This window comes from Typopeltis vanoorti, chromosome 18 (assembly GCF_054136105.1).
Source record: "Typopeltis vanoorti isolate ZY-2024b chromosome 18, IOZ_Tvanoo_1.0, whole genome shotgun sequence".
NCBI classification, from domain to species: domain Eukaryota; kingdom Metazoa; phylum Arthropoda; class Arachnida; order Uropygi; family Thelyphonidae; genus Typopeltis; species Typopeltis vanoorti.
This window is the reverse complement of record NC_143566.1, coordinates 3,909,698-3,925,758: the sequence shown is the minus strand read 5'-3', so window position 1 is coordinate 3,925,758 and position 16,061 is coordinate 3,909,698. Positions and strand designations below refer to the sequence as shown.

The window sequence follows — 16,061 nt, the reverse complement described above, 5'->3', positions numbered from 1 at the left end:
CCCAAGTGTGTCAGACATCTTTCTTTTTAAATATTGATGTTGTTGATGTGCCACTTGCATACAGTACATGCATTATAAATTTAACTACATAATCATGTAGTTAAATTTGATGGTGACTTATACATATCATATTAGGCTATTTATTTAATAGGACATTGATATAAAATCTATGAATTCATATTATACAATTAATTTAATAAAGTGAAATTACAAACTTACATTACATTTAATGACTTTTCTGTTGCTGAGTACTGGTAGAAAGTTGCTTTATAGAAAGGCTATAGTGTGTACATTTTAATGCTACACAGGCAGCGCTCAAATCATTGCTCAATCTATTTTTCCCTTTTGATTTGATATTATTTAAGGCAGAAAATAGAGTTTCACAAGAGTATGTAGAAGAGAAAATTGTTAGAAGAGCTTTAGCAAAGATTTTAAGAGCATGAAAGTTTTCGGGAAGGCTATTCCACACGCTTATCAATAACACCATATTGTTTCTATCAACATCTCTATCAATAACACCATATTGTTCAGTCCAAGCATCTTGAAAATTTCTTCCACTTCCTTTCTGTGATAATTTTAGTTTTTTATTAGTGCTAGCTGCCATTGTAAAAGGGTTCACAAATTAAAAAAGAGCACAATTATATACAGCAGTAATTAGGCAGTAATAATTAATAAGAACTTACAATTACTGGAAATGAATTGTACACCAGCAACTCAAATTACTTAAGTGGCAGACCATGCAAGACTACCACTACTTCTTTCAGCAGGGTTGCCAGATTTATTACTGGTACATTCATAGCAACCTTGTTATGTTTTACTCTCTATCGTTGCAACAAAACTAAATAGCAGCTATTTAGTTTTGTTGCAACGTCATCGTCGTAAGTTGTTACTATTTGCATTATTAACAAAATTTACTGAATTTATGCAACTATAAAAATATTTTCATTATTTACTCAGATAAATTCAATATTTAATGCTGCAAATTATATTTTCTCTTAAAGTGGTTTTAAATATGTTTAGAACTTATATTACTCAGTCGAAAGACTTGGAATGCATGCATGAACGAATTTCACACAGAAGTCAAATGAAAACTTTACGTTTATAATATATAAAGCATGTATTTATAAGTTTGTATTGTATAATATTGATTATAATTTTTTTATAATATCATATGACTATGCATAAATTATAATCATTAAGAAAGAAAACAAACTTAAAACACTCGTTGTTTATAGGCTAGTTACAAAATAAAATAGGCTAACTATAAAATATAATTCTTTCAATGAACCGAAACCTACCTTCGCTTTAACTGAGAGCAATCTTACACGATTTATCGCAGTTTCTTCATCAGAATACCAATATCTTTCAACATCCAAGGTGTGTCATCTGAAACCCTCAAGTGTGTCAGTGCCGACATGCGTGTCATAGGTTTGCCATCACTGGTCTAGGTAGACTGATTCAGTTAGAACTGCCTTAGAAGGACGAAATGTTAGATATGACAATATCAGAATGTTTACAAGTAATAGACTAATTTGGAGGAAAACTGTGGGTAGGAGATTAATAATAATAATGTAAACTTAATCATGTAGTGATGTCATGGTAACCTAAACATCCCTTGGGGGAATATATCGGGAAACTGATGATGATGATAACATTTTCCTCTGGCTTTTCACCTGCTGCATGGATAATGAGAAACTCTGGTACACTAATATGAGTTTCAGAGATCTTGTTTCTTAGTTCTGTTGTGAAATGATGTATTCACAGTATCTGTGCTTAGCTGGGCCTTATAAGGGTGCCTGGAAATTTTCAGAATGAAGGATTAATGCTTAAGCAATTTGAACAACCATTAACTATCTGGAAACCATTAATTCTCCTTGAAGTAAAATAACAGAGTTACTCCAGATGCTATACCAGTACTGCACCAAGCCTTGGGCACTATCCCCTGAACATGGAGTAAGAGATTTACTGCAACACTGTTGATCCCTGCAGGCAAGCCCATTAGCCTAACGACTTTGGTCAGTCCATCTAGGACCACTTATCTTGCCAAAGTAATGCAAGATGATCATTATTCCCCTTTATGGTTGTCCAGGGTAGCACTGCAGAGAAAACATGGCAGCAGGATCCTAGTAATGGTAGTCTGGAAGATAAAACAATAACAAAAGACTCGTGACAAGCAGAGCAAAGAATACAGAAAGAAAAGCAAAGAAAAAAAGGAAAAAATTAAAAGGGCCAGTACCAACACTAGGGGGCTTCAAACACCACAAATGTGCTGGACCTTGTCATAGCATCAGAAAACATAGCAGTAACCAACGTGACTAACATCGATTCCACTCAGGGATAGTAATCATGTGTTCTTCACCTGGAAGACTGCAAAACAAAGAATTTTCTGTTGAAAAGGAGTATATATGTTGAAATGAAAAGCAGGTGATTATGACAAACTGCAGACTCAGCTTAGAGTGGTAAAATGACACAAATTTTGTCAGTTTTCTGTAATTTTTAGCACGAGTGCAGGCTGAGCAATTATCATGGGAGACTTCAACTATGGAGATATAGATTAGAAAGAGGAAATGGCACATGGCAAAATGAAATTGGAATTAATACAGTTACTAAGGATGATTACCTGAAACAGTGTTGAGGGGAGCTTGAGCATTAATCCTTCATTCTGAAAATTTCCAGGCACCCTTATGATGGAGGGGACTGAGGAGACTCGGGATTTGTGAATGTTGGATCTGGAAACAGCATCATAAGATCTATCTATAGTAGCAACTCTGCCTACAATTGATGAAAGTGACCATGCAAGTCTTGTTCTGGGAAGTTGCTCAACATGGAATTTTTAGTTAAGGAAGGATTTATGCGGAACTACAAAGCTGGCAATTATGACATACTGAGGAGGCAATTCGGAGCAGTACCATGGCATAAGAAGCTACAAGGAATAAATGTCATTAGTGCATGAGAAGTGGTCAGGTATTCTTTGAGTGAGGCAGTATAAAGATAACCATAGTCAGGAGGATAAACCATGTAGGGATTAAGTGGATAAATAGCAATATACAGCAGGAGCTAAAAATAAAGAAAGCATTGTCATAAGAATATAAACAAACAAACAAACAAAAAAAAAAGTGATCATGAGCAATATAAAGCACAAGCAAGAAGGGTATCTCATATGGTAAGGAAGGCTAAAGCAGATTTTGAGAGAAAATTAGCTAAGCAGGGCAAACACATCCAAAAGAGTATTTTGCTGCATAGCAAGTAAGAGAAAGAATGATTATGAAAATATAACTTTACTCAGTGCTGATGGTAGGAAAGTGAAATAAGCAGAAGAAATAGTTTAGTTACTAATAATCACTGTTCAAGGGTATATCATCTTGGTGGTGACTTTACAGTTACATCAGTAACTGTAAAGTCACCACCACCACCCATCTCAACAATATGGCATTATTAAAACTCTAACCGATAGAGCCCATAATCTTTGTTCCAGTGAATCTCCCTCTCAAATGAACTCAACCACATACACAACACCTTCCTTTCCAATGGCTACAGCGATTACAGAATTTAAAAAATAATCAGTTTCTCCCACATTCCCTGGCCATCTCTTCAGAAATACCATCACCATCCCCTACATCGGTGATGTAGGGGATGGTGATGTTGTAATATTTTGGATGATGTTGCTGATTTACCTGTCAGACAGACAGGTAAATCAGCAACCATCCATTTAGAAGAACACAAATCATACACCTGCAATCAAGACTATGGTCAATCTGGCCTTGCAGAGCATGTTTTGGATACAACCCACAGGATCTCCTGGAGAGAAACCACCATGCTCCACCATAGTAAATTCAAAAAAGGAAGACTGTTTTTAGAATCTGCAGTGGCACTCAGAAATCAACCGAATTTAAATAAATACGGTTCCATAAAACTTTCCAAAATTTGGCCACCTACAAATGCCCATAGAGGGCACACCATCCAGATAGGACTATAGAGCCACCCATGTGTTTCACTTAGTATTGTATTGTATAGTGTGCGTTATAAGAGTTATTTGTAATCACTGAAGATGTCACAGTTGTAAAAATAATCATAATTAAAATTCTGAATATTTTTACGAATTGTTTATGTTAAAATATTTATTAGTTTTAGTTTCATAACACGCATTGTCGGCACTTGCGATGTGCCCGTTATGAAAATTGTTTTGTCAAAAGTGATATGTAAAGAAGTTAAAAATTTGATGTACTTACTGGATTTGATATTTGTATTACTTAAAAGAATTTTATTGTAATTTAAAATTATATCAAAATTTGTGTTTTATGAAGACATTCTCTTGTTGCTAATGGAGACAACGTGCCACCCATCACACCTAGTTTCTCGCTTGCCATTTTCATTTTCAAGGAGTGCGCATGCTCGCCGAGAAGTTTGATGTGTGATTGACAGCTGACAAGAAAACGTTCGGTATCTGAGTAACAGCTGTAAACAAGATAGCATTCGGGAGAGAAATTAGAACACAGGCCGGCAGATATTTAGATTCAGAGGAACTCGAGTTTTTTTATGACAGCCAGAGGAAAATTAATAGTATATTCCGAAAAAGGAATCGTGGAACTATTAAGTTAAAGTGGAATAAGTATTGATAATTAAAAGGGAAATATTGCTATAGGCGTTTTAAAAGGAATATTGGAGGAAACGCTAATTGGAAGATTTATAGGAGATTCCGAAAAGGGAATCGTAGAACTATAAGTTTTTTTTTTAAATAAAAGAGTTAAGACTGTCAATGAGTATTAGTGAATAAAAGAAGACATTGCTATTTACGTTCTAAAGGAATGTTCGAGAAAACTCTGATTAGGAAGTTTCATCTGTATTAAGGATGCGGGATCTGACTATTATTTCTACTGAAGAAAAGAGACAGAATTAAGTTCGGAAGAATTAACGTGTGCTACATGAGTGATGAAAAAGGATCCTGTGAAAATGAAGAATAGTCATATATCTTCGGAAAAGGGCCTTGACAGAGAGAGAAACTGGCTATGAACATTTTGTGATTGTGCAAACAAAGTGTTTAGTCTAGTCTTAAGTGTAAGTTTATTTTTAAAAGGCCTTGGATCCAATTAATTTTGTAGTTAGTTATGTAATGTTTGTTTGAAGTGTATATATATTGTTTTGTTATATTAAATGTGTATAATTTGTATTTTGGTCTTGAATCAGTGATTATTTGGATTCTGAAAGAAAGAGTTAAGATCACTGCACCAATTGGAGTGAACCCTTGTGCATATAATAACATACAGGTACACTCGGAATAAAAAAAATAATTGTTAGAAACAGAGATCATCTCTATGGTAGGATTAATATTAAGATAATATCTATGAATATCCTCTATATATAAAAATCCACCAATTATTAACACAGTGACCGAGATAAAATATTGGAAGCATTAAAATTAGTTTTTAGTCCTTTCCCAGTGCTGTAAATATTTCATTAAACCTCCAACATGATAGGATTGTAGTAATCTAGGATCTTAGCTTTAATACAACAAACACTTATGTTAAATTATTGATTAGGCCACCAATTTTGCTGTATTAAAATTATTTATATGAATTTGTTCTCTGATAATGTTATGAATAGGATATAGCTTTGATGTAGTGTTTTTTTTTTTTTTTGTTTTTTTTTTGTTTCCCTAGGGCTCAGGCCAGTAGAACAACAGTTGATTAAATCATTGTCACTCTGGCATGCTGTTTGAAATGTAACTTCACTTGTCTTTGAATATATATGTATATACTCCAGATGATGAAAGGTCGAAATGTCAGGAGATTGAAGTAATTATTCCTAACGTGGTTGTAGTTTCCACATTTACCAAATAGTTACATAGTGATCAGCAACACTAAAGGAAAAGATAAAGGAAATGGCTACACCATGATACTGCTGGTCTTTGCAAAAGTATCTGATATCCCATTTGCACCTACTGTTATTTTATTTAAGTTGATGCAAATGGGAATGGACATGAGGCTGGTAGTATGGATGTGGGAGGGGGGGAATAGACATCTGTGGGTGGTATATGGTGGAGTGGAATAAAAGTGAGTGAGGGTGACTAGTGGAGTTCCCCAGGGCTCGGTAATAGGACCACTAATCTTTAATTTGTACAATAATGATATAGAGGAAGATCTGAGTGAGGATATTCAGTTGATTGCTGATGATGCAAAACTGGAGAGGGCAATAGTTGATAAAAGTGATGTAAATATTACAAGAAATTTATGAAGCTAGGTATCTGGGAGTGATGGTGGATAAAGATTTGAAATTCAGAGGACATATTGTAAGGATTAGCAAAATAGCTCAGATAATTACTTGGATTAAAGAAGACGTTGACAAGTAAAGATAGCGGTGTTAGTATCCCTCTTAATAAGGAGATAACCACATGTTGACTACTGTTTTACAGATTTTGTCACCTGAGATTCTTAGGGATCAGGAAATGGTGGAAAGAATTCAGAAACGAGTTACCAAGTTGGTGACAGGTCTGTGGAATGTTTCCTATGAGGATAGATTGAAGGTGTGTGGGTTGTAGAGTTTAGCTAACAGGTGAGGAAGAGGGAATATGACAGAAACTTATAAGTTACTAAAGGGATTCTATAAGATTGACACAAAAGAAATTTTTCAATACCTTAGCTGTGTAAGAGTGTGGTTAGCATGGGTGTGCATTGAAGTGTAGTGAATGAGCAAAATGGATTGTCAGAGGTGGTTTTGAGACCCCAACAATGGATAAGTTTAAAGTTTAAGATGATATACGATAGGTTTTGTGTGAATAATGGGTATAGTATGCCCACAGATTCGAGACCCTTCGACACTTCTGCGCATGTCAACAGGAGGAGAATCCATTCTAATAATAGGGTAATCAGTACGTATTGTGGGATGAGTTGTTTATTATTACACATCGGAAAATTAACTTCTCTTTTATGATCATTGTAGTTAACTATGTTACTTGTATAACAATTGAAAAATTTTATCTATAAAGCACGTGATTTTACATGTTGGCAACCAATTCGTACATCCTTCATTTCTTTCTCCCCTTCAGCATGAATAGACTATTCTTGGCAAGTCACCAAACAGAGACCTACAAACTATGGGCATACCATAGCATGGATCTCCTGCAATGAGTCTTTTGACTCCATGAAGATACCTGTCTAAATAATAATGCCTAGGAAATGTAACTGAAAATTTCTACAAATGTTAAATAATTTTTTCCTAACATAAATGCCATTCCATTACTTGATAATTTTATCATTATATCATCTGATTATGTCTTGATATTTAAATCTATTCATATGCTTTCCTATCCTATCCTATTCCCTCAGCCATATGGCTGGTGAGGATAGCTATATGCTACCATACTAGGGAGATGATTATGAGCAAGGTGGTTTCCCATTGCCTTCCTTGCTGTAGTATATTTTATGACTGTAGCCATTGAAAGTTTATTTTTCACTTGGTTAGAGTATAATAAATTTCGTTTAATCCTTTATCCAAGTGTGAGCAAACAAAGTTTGAGCCTGAAAGTATCTTCAGGACGACTGGGGTAAGGTGGTACAACACTAGGGCAACTCGTTGCAAAGGTGGAGCAAGCTACCAACACTTCTGTCTCAGTATCTCCTATAATGCAAAACACATCTCCTTGCGGATATGTCTAATGTTATGCATTAAGGGAAGGGCCACAACCCAGACTAGTTTCGACCTTTATTGAGGTCTCTTCAGTGGGAGCCAAGACCAAGTGGAGATACCAGGCAGAAGCATTAGCAGGTCATCTCTACCTATAGGAGTTGCCAAATGGTGTGCCACCCTTTTTTAATAAATTACTCTGGATTTAGAGAAAGATGTTGAAAGTTTATTTTTCACTTGGTTAGAGTATAATAAATTTAGTTTAATCCTTTATCCAAGTCCCTTAATGCATAGCATTAGACATATCCGCAAGGAGATGTGTTTTGCATTATAGGAGATACTGAGATAGAAGGGTTGGTATCTTGCTCCACCTTTGCAACGAGTTGACCTGGTGTTGTACCACCTTACCCCAGTCGTCCTGAAGATACTTTCAGGTGCAAACATTGTTTGCTCACACTTGGATAAAGGATTAAACTAAATTTATTAGACTGTAGCCATGTGTGTTCACGAGTCTGGTTTGCCTGCTTGCAGGATGAAAAAACCCCAGAAAAACTGGTGGGAAAACCCTGCTGTCACTGCCAAGACTGGCTAACTTGGCTATGGCTGAGGAAGATCCTTAAGCTCCTCATGTCCCCAAAGGGAATTGAACCTAGGACACTCCTTCCCTAGGCATATGGTTGCGAAGCGCATAGCCACTAGGCTAACCGTGTGGACTCATATGCTTTATGGAGAGAATATTTTTTTTTAAGAAAACATCTGTTTTAGGGAAAGAATTGTCAACAGAATAACCTTTTTAAATGCAGCTGATTCCAACTTCATCCATCTATTCATTCCAACTTGCTATAAAATAAAAGACGCTTTTCATTCACTTCAAGCACATCACATTTATTAGCATGCAAGTTTTTCTTTATTAATTAATCAGATTCATGAAGTAAAAATACAGATGCTTTTTATTAACAGCATGATGAAATGTAAACAGCAATGAAGAATACAATACTGTTTATAGAGTTTCTTCAGTCAGCAGAAAAGATTTTCATAACAGTTAAACAATGTCATATTCAAAATTTTCAATTGCTTTTATGTAAGAAGAAGAATATTCTGCTCAGTGCTCAGACTGGCATCTCAAGAATTGTTATTAATATTTTGGACATTCTTTTATTTAATCAAGAAATCTCAGTGTTGTTGAAAGGGTTAGATTATGCTGCAGCTCCAAAAAACATTCCTATTATGGACTTTTTGTTTAGTAGTATTGATAAAGACTTTTATAACTTCCTATATTCCTTGGCTAGGAAAATGATTTTCAAGTAGCATATGTTCTATTTAAATCTGTGCCTCCTCTCATCAGTTTATCGAAAAATGATATTCTAGTTCTATCATATCGTACACATAATAAGAACAGAGTGATTGGCAAAGATGACAAAAGGCATGCAGTTAGGGTTCATGATAAAAATTACTTTAGAACCCTTAATCTTCTAATTCATAATCATACCACCTATAACATGCATTTCCCGATATCCTACTCAACCACAAATCAACAAATTTAGTAATCTCCTGGATGAAGTTCATTCTTGAGATAAGAGTTCATCATGCTAGACCTCCCTGACATTATAGTCTTCCCAAAATACATAAAGAAAATGTTCCACTAACACCATTATGAATGGTATACATTGTTTGACTTATATAAAGTCTCAAAACATCTATCAAATTTTCTCTCTGCATTTACAGGAAATTCTACTTCCATTAAAAATTCACATTATTTCAAGAATAAAATATTAGGATTATCTTTAGAACCCACAGATCTTTTAATCAGTTTTGACATAATTCTCCCCACAAACATCCGACTAGCTGATACAACAGAAGAATTACTATGCAATGATTTTCCTCCTGATATTATAAAATGATTCAAATTTGTCACAAATTCAGGCTAATTTTTGTTGTCAAACAAAAACTATAAAAGCAGAAAGAAGGGACTGCAATGAGATCTACTATTTCCCTTAATCTAGCAAATTATTTTATGGAATGATTCATACAACACAGCCTCAACATTTTTTTTTCCCTCCTAAGCAATCTATTTGGTACAGATATGTTGATGACATTTTTGCTGTGTGGAACTCTTCCTTGTCCAATCTTCATGAATTTCTTAAGAAAATAAATTCAGTAAACCCAAGAATTAAATTTCCATGAAGGAGAAGATAACAATTGTTTTCCCTTTTTCTGGATGTTCTCATTCTGTCAATCTAATGGCAGTCTACAGTTCTCAGTATACAGAAAACCAATTCAAACTGGTAAATATATTAATGCTTCTTGTCATTATCACCCCTGTCAGGAATACAGAGTGATTAAAAGTTTAGTTCACATAAGATATGTTCTACTGATTCTATAATACAAAAATAATTGATAAAAGGATTAATAATTATGGCCTTTACCCTAATTAATTATCCTTAAGAAAAAGTTTCTAGAATTTCAATTCCATATGTTAAAGGACTGTCAGAAAAAAATGCAAGACTTCTTTGCCAAATTGACCTACAACTTTCCTTCTGTCCAGTTCATAAACTAAATTCCTCCCTGATCTCTCCAAAAGACAAATATCCTCCTCCTCCCTCTCTTGTCCTGGAGTTTACAGGGTCTCTTGTTCATGCAGCCTTTGTTATTATGGACAGACAGCTTGTTCAGCTCAGATTCATCTAGAAGAACATCAAGAGTATATTTTACTTCAAGAGTGTAATAAGTCTGGTTTAACCAGCCAACTTATCTGCTATGCATAGAACTTGTTAGAATAAAACTAAAGTCTTACACAAAAGTTATTTTCTTCTCAAAATATATATAAAGTTGTGAAGCTCACATCCACACTCCAAACTTCAACAGAAATGATTGCCTTAGAATGTCTCAATTTTGGGAAGTCATCCTAAACACTCCTTATTTCAGTTTCATAAAAAACAAAATAAAAATAGATAAATCAGCTAACGGCTTTTATTCCCTTATAGGGAGTAGGCAAGGCCTTTATATCCTATCTAGCTTTTGGAGACTGAGTGGGCAGTTCATAAAATGCCAATTATTTAAATTTATTTCTTGAATTCAGGTAGATGTAGATGGAATTATCCTCCAGCAGTTGGCAGTATATATTATCATGTGCTTGCAATTTAAGTGTTGTTCTCATTGTGTTTATCTCCTTAACTGTATTGCTAATAGCTAGGAAACCTAGTCAGAAATTCTTACCATAATAATGCCTAACTAATAATTGTCATTCTGTTATTTTATAATTGTATCATTATGCTAAACAATCACTTTAATCCTATACCCAGTTAAGTATCATAAAGAAATCTTACCTAAATTAGCAATAATGTCATTCACCATATTCAACAGAGACACGTGGCTATGTTCAGGATGACGGAATGTGAGAAATTCATCTATGTTCAAAGCATTTGGATCAGAATTTGCTGCTTCTGACCATGCAGCATTGTCTAATAAAATTTTTTCTCTCACTACAATAAAAAAAAATAGTTAACTATTAGCAAAATATTTTTAACAGAAGAGCTATAACAAATATATTAGTATTATTTCATTCATAGAATTATTATATCAAAGTAACATATTCCCTATAGTGAGCTTTCCAGCCAACTGTGGGAGATTTTAAACAAAACTGCTGACAACTTTCATGTGTTGCATTTAATTCATCTTACTTTATAAAATTCCACCACTGTATCAATGCATTTTACACACTCATCAATGCCAAAAATGTGGATGAGATCATTGTAGCAGTTTGAGAAATGACACATGAAAGGCAATGTGAAATGGATACAAAAGATCTGAGAGCAATGTTAGAGACTAATCAGCAGAAAAGTGTGAGGGAGAAGGCAGGAGTGTCTTCCCTCAGTATCATATCACAGAGTTGCTAACATAAATGCAGTGATAGCAAGCATGGGTGAGAAGAAGGGGGGGATGAAATAAGTGCATTTGCTCTTCAAAAACTAGCATGTTGTGAATTTTGAAGAAGCAGCTCAGTGTTTCTAAAAAATTAAAAAATAAATTACAGTAAAAATATTATTATTATTGTTAATATTATCCCAAGATTGCCATGGAGTCATATGGGAGGTCCCTTTGTGATACACACAGCTCATCATACTGTGTCTTAAATACATTCAAATTCTCTGCCGACACCACACTCTCAAGCAATCATTCACAACTCTCCATACAAAAATCCTGCTTCTCACTCCATTGCTCACACCCTTCTTATAGGGATGACATATTGTTCTTGCCCATCTCACCATTTTATGAAAAACCTCTTCAACATAAATCCTATAGCAGGGGTGTTCAACCCGTCGATCGCGGAGCGAATTTTGGTCGATCTCTTGTGTATTCCTCCTTACTTACAAATTTAATTAAAACTGAAAACATAATATTTTATTTATCATTATTTTGTATTATTTTTAATTCACTTTAAGTGTATTGCTATTGTTTATTTATTTTTCGTTAAAATTGTCAAATCAGTAATTTTCTTATAAGTCCGGGTAAATGAATTAATTTGGATCAGTGGAAATCAAACAGCGAGGCGAGTGAATACGATTATAAGCAAAGTGTAAAAACTCGATTGTAGCTTAAATATTAAATATTCCAAAGCACGTTACATCAATTTTTTACTTAGGTTATGTCCCATGTGAATATTATAAAAAAATAGACTTTGTTTGTCTCGGTATATTTTGTATTAGATGTTTTTGTAAATAACTCTTTTGAAGCTAACTATATATACTGCTTTAATAAGAATATGTTAGAGTGTTAAAAACAAAGGCAATGTTTTTGTCGCCGAAGCTGTACATGGCGGCATTAGAAAGATTGTAGGCTCTAAGTGCAAAACATCTCCGAAGTCAGTCAGAAAAAGTTCAAACAACTTTCCAATGGCTGGCAACTTACAATCAAAAGAAAGCGGAGGAGAACAAAAGGCGTGCCGAACTTGAAACTTAAGATGAAAGACTCATACCGATTCTTTGAGGGTTTCCAAACTTCATGCGAGGTCTCAGAGGAGGCATAATAAAAAGGGACTGAAGCAAGCAGAAGGGGTCCCGGTTCCAGAATTGCTGTCAGAGAGGAGGCCGCCCGGTCCAGAGTCGCCGTCAGAGAGACTGCCCGGATCCATGTTGCTTGAGAGAGGAGTTTCCCCAATTCCAGAAAGGAGCTTCTCGGTTCGAGACATCGCTAGAGAGAGAGACTACTTCTAGGCCACAGACAAGGTTTCAAACTGCCGAAAGGAAGAGTTCCAATTGCCGGAGAAAAGTTTCCAGGGACGGGAAGGTTAATGTCAGACATTCATCAGTGTGTTGCGTTTTCATTACAATTTGATGAATCAAACGACTTCACTGATATTGCTCAGTTAATGGTATTTATTCGCATTATATTTCAAGATTATTCAAGTAAAGAACTTTTGAAAATTATACCATTATTGGGAAGGACTAGGGGAGAAGACATTTTTTCAGCATTTGATGAATTTGTGAAACAACACAAACTTTCGCTTTTGCAATGATAGGTAATAAATCAGGCTTCATTTCATTATGTAAAAACAATAACAAATATCCAGATTTTTTAACACACCACTGTATTATTCACCAAGTATTGTGTAGTAAAAGATTAAACACAAAAGATGTTTTGGATATTACATTTAAAATTGTAAATTATGTTCGAGGAAAATCCCTGCAATGGCGGTTATTTAAGGCAGATGATGGGAACTTCTGTTGTACAATAATGTTTGTTGGCTCAGCAGAAGTAAATTTTTAGAAATATTTCTTGTATTAATTAACGATATAAAAAATTTTCTTGATGAAAAAGGAGATATTTATCCACAATTAATTGATAAAAGATGGTTGTTATACTTATCATTTTTAGTAGATTTCTGTAAGAAATTAAGCAATTTAAATTTAGAGTTACAAAGTAGAGATAAAAATTTAACTGACATGTTAAGTTCAATAAAACTTTCCAACAATACTTACTTTTATTAAAGAAACATATAAATGACTACGAATTTAGACATCTCCCATATTTATTAAAATTTTTTGAACAAAATTAAGAAATGATTCCCTATGATTTAAAAGAATTTATTCATGAAATAGAATTAGTTGAGGAAGAAATAAATTCAAGATTTAAAGATTTTAATAAAACTGAAATGATTGTATCTCTTTATCAATAATCCATTTCAAGAAAACTTGAACATCACAGAAATTTCAAATAAAATTAGTGGGCTGTTTAATATAAACCAAGCTGAAGTAGAACTTGAGATAATAAACATTCAGAATAGTTTACATTTAAAATCAATAAACAATGAAGTCATTTGGAAGTATGTACATGAAAAATTCCCAATAATAACTGATATTGCACGAAAAATTTTGTAGTGTTTCGGATCGACATACTTGTCAGAATCTGCTTTTTCATATATGACTGTCATAAAAAATCAATTAAGAAACCAAATTACAAATGATCATTTGGATGATTGTCTGTGATTGGCCACTTCTTCATTTCAACCTTACTACGAAAATATTGCGAGGTCCAAACAATGCCAAATTTCACAACTTTTTTTCTTTTTTTTTTAATCAACCAGCATTTCCTGTAACTTGTGAGTTTGTAATCAATCTGTTATTTTTTTTTAACTTTGGTTTTCCAAAATAGAGAAATAAATATTTTATTCCAATATATTTGTTTGTTTGTTTTGTTGTATTAAAATAATTAAAAGTGATAAATAAATGTTTAAATACACAAATAAATACACAAAAAATAAAGTTGGGGTGCTTAAGGGTCAAAGCTATATAACTGAGAGGAGACCTCCACATAGCTTTTAAAGGAATGCGGAGAACCGACCAGGGCTTCTGACCTTATGTCCAATCCTCACCTTCTCGTTGTGCACCATGTTGGGTATCTACTTGGATACTGAACGGACGAGGATAGGCTGGCAATTTGGGAATTAGCCGACCAAATTGTATTCTTATTGGTTAAACCAAAATAAAAAATGATGGTACAACATGACAAAATTTCATGCCGGCTGGGGCGTCACCTGGTTAAACAAGGCCCCCCGTTGTTTTCGCCAGGGAACCAGGGCAAACAGCGAAAAGTTAGCTACTGGAACAAATCTGAAAACAAACCCCAACTCAACATCACCAGAGTTAAAGATCGGTACTATCAACGTAAGAAGCCTGAATGGCAAAGAAATGGAGCTAGCTGAGGAATTAGATAAGTACCAGATCGACATAATAGGGGTGACTGAAACAAAAAAGACCAAAACTGGTGAGATCTTTCTGAGCAATAAATACAAAATGTTATATTCAGGCAATGACAATCAAGGAAAAGAAGGAGTAGCCATAGTATTCAACACAAAATACGAGGCTAATCTTCTTGAATGGCAGTCAGTCTCAAGTAGAGTAATGTGGGCAAATATGAAAATGGGGAACTGGACAATGATACTCATTTGTGCCTATGGTCCCACAGAAGGTTCTACTAAGGTAGAAGTGGAGGAATTTTTTGAGGCTTTAGAAAAAGCAACTGACACAATGAAAAAGGAAAAGTTGGTCCTTGTTGGGGATCTAAATAGCAGAGTAGGAAATGATTGTGAGACATACAAAAATATTTTGGGAAAATTGGAGAAAACAGCAAAGCTAATAATAATGGCAAATATCTGCTGGATTTCTGCTCAGGACATGGACTAGTTATTACTAACACCATGTTCCAACATAAAAATGTGCACAAATTCACGTGGAGAGAAGAGGCTAGGAATAAAAAAAGTCTCATTGACTATATTATTGTTGATAGTGATGATTTCTCCCTGGTGCAGGACACCAGAGTGTACAGAGGATTTGAAATTGGAAGTGATCACTATTTAGTCTTGAGCAAGATAAAATTGAATTTCATATTGAAAAGAATAACATGTAAGAAAGTTTTAAAGCGAATAAAAGTTGAGCAGCTCTCAGATGTGAACTGTAGACTAAAATACACAAAGATTATTGAAGAAAAAATTAAAGAGTTTGAGAACAGGAATCAAACCTTGGAGATTCAGTGGCAAACTCTGAAGAAAACATTGATTGATTCTGCCAGAGAGGCATGTGGTGAGGTTGTCTGTAAGGATAAAAAAATCAGAACTCCCTGGTGGACACAGGAAGTTAAAGAGGCAGTGAAGGAAAAGAAGAAAGCATATCAAAAGTTCCTGTCAAATAAGTCAGCTTGTGCTCTTAGAGAATATAGAGACAAATGCAAGAATGCTAAACACTGTGTAAAACTAGCTAAACAAAAGTCATGGGAGGACTTTGGCAAGAATATAGAAAATAAATATCAAGAAGGTGGCAAAATATTCTGGAGGTTGTTGAAGAAGCTTAAGAATGGAGGAAAGAGTGCTGTAAAAGGAATTAGAGATGATAAAGGTGACATGAAAATGGGAGAAAAAGATATCCTTGAAGTATGGAGTAATTACT

General features: G+C 34.4%; 1 protein-coding gene across 2 annotated transcripts in view; it reads right to left on the bottom strand.

Moving 5' to 3' along the window:
- myd (stromal cell derived factor mayday) overlaps window positions 1-16,061 on the bottom strand; it is a 269,325-nt gene that overhangs the window by 109,113 nt on the left and 144,151 nt on the right. For both annotated transcript variants that reach the window (XM_090408335.1, XM_090408336.1), the window contains exon 4: window positions 10,947-11,102. In XM_090408335.1, coding sequence (XP_090264461.1) covers window positions 10,947-11,102 — 156 coding nt within the window. The remainder of the gene's footprint in view (window positions 1-10,946; window positions 11,103-16,061) is intronic.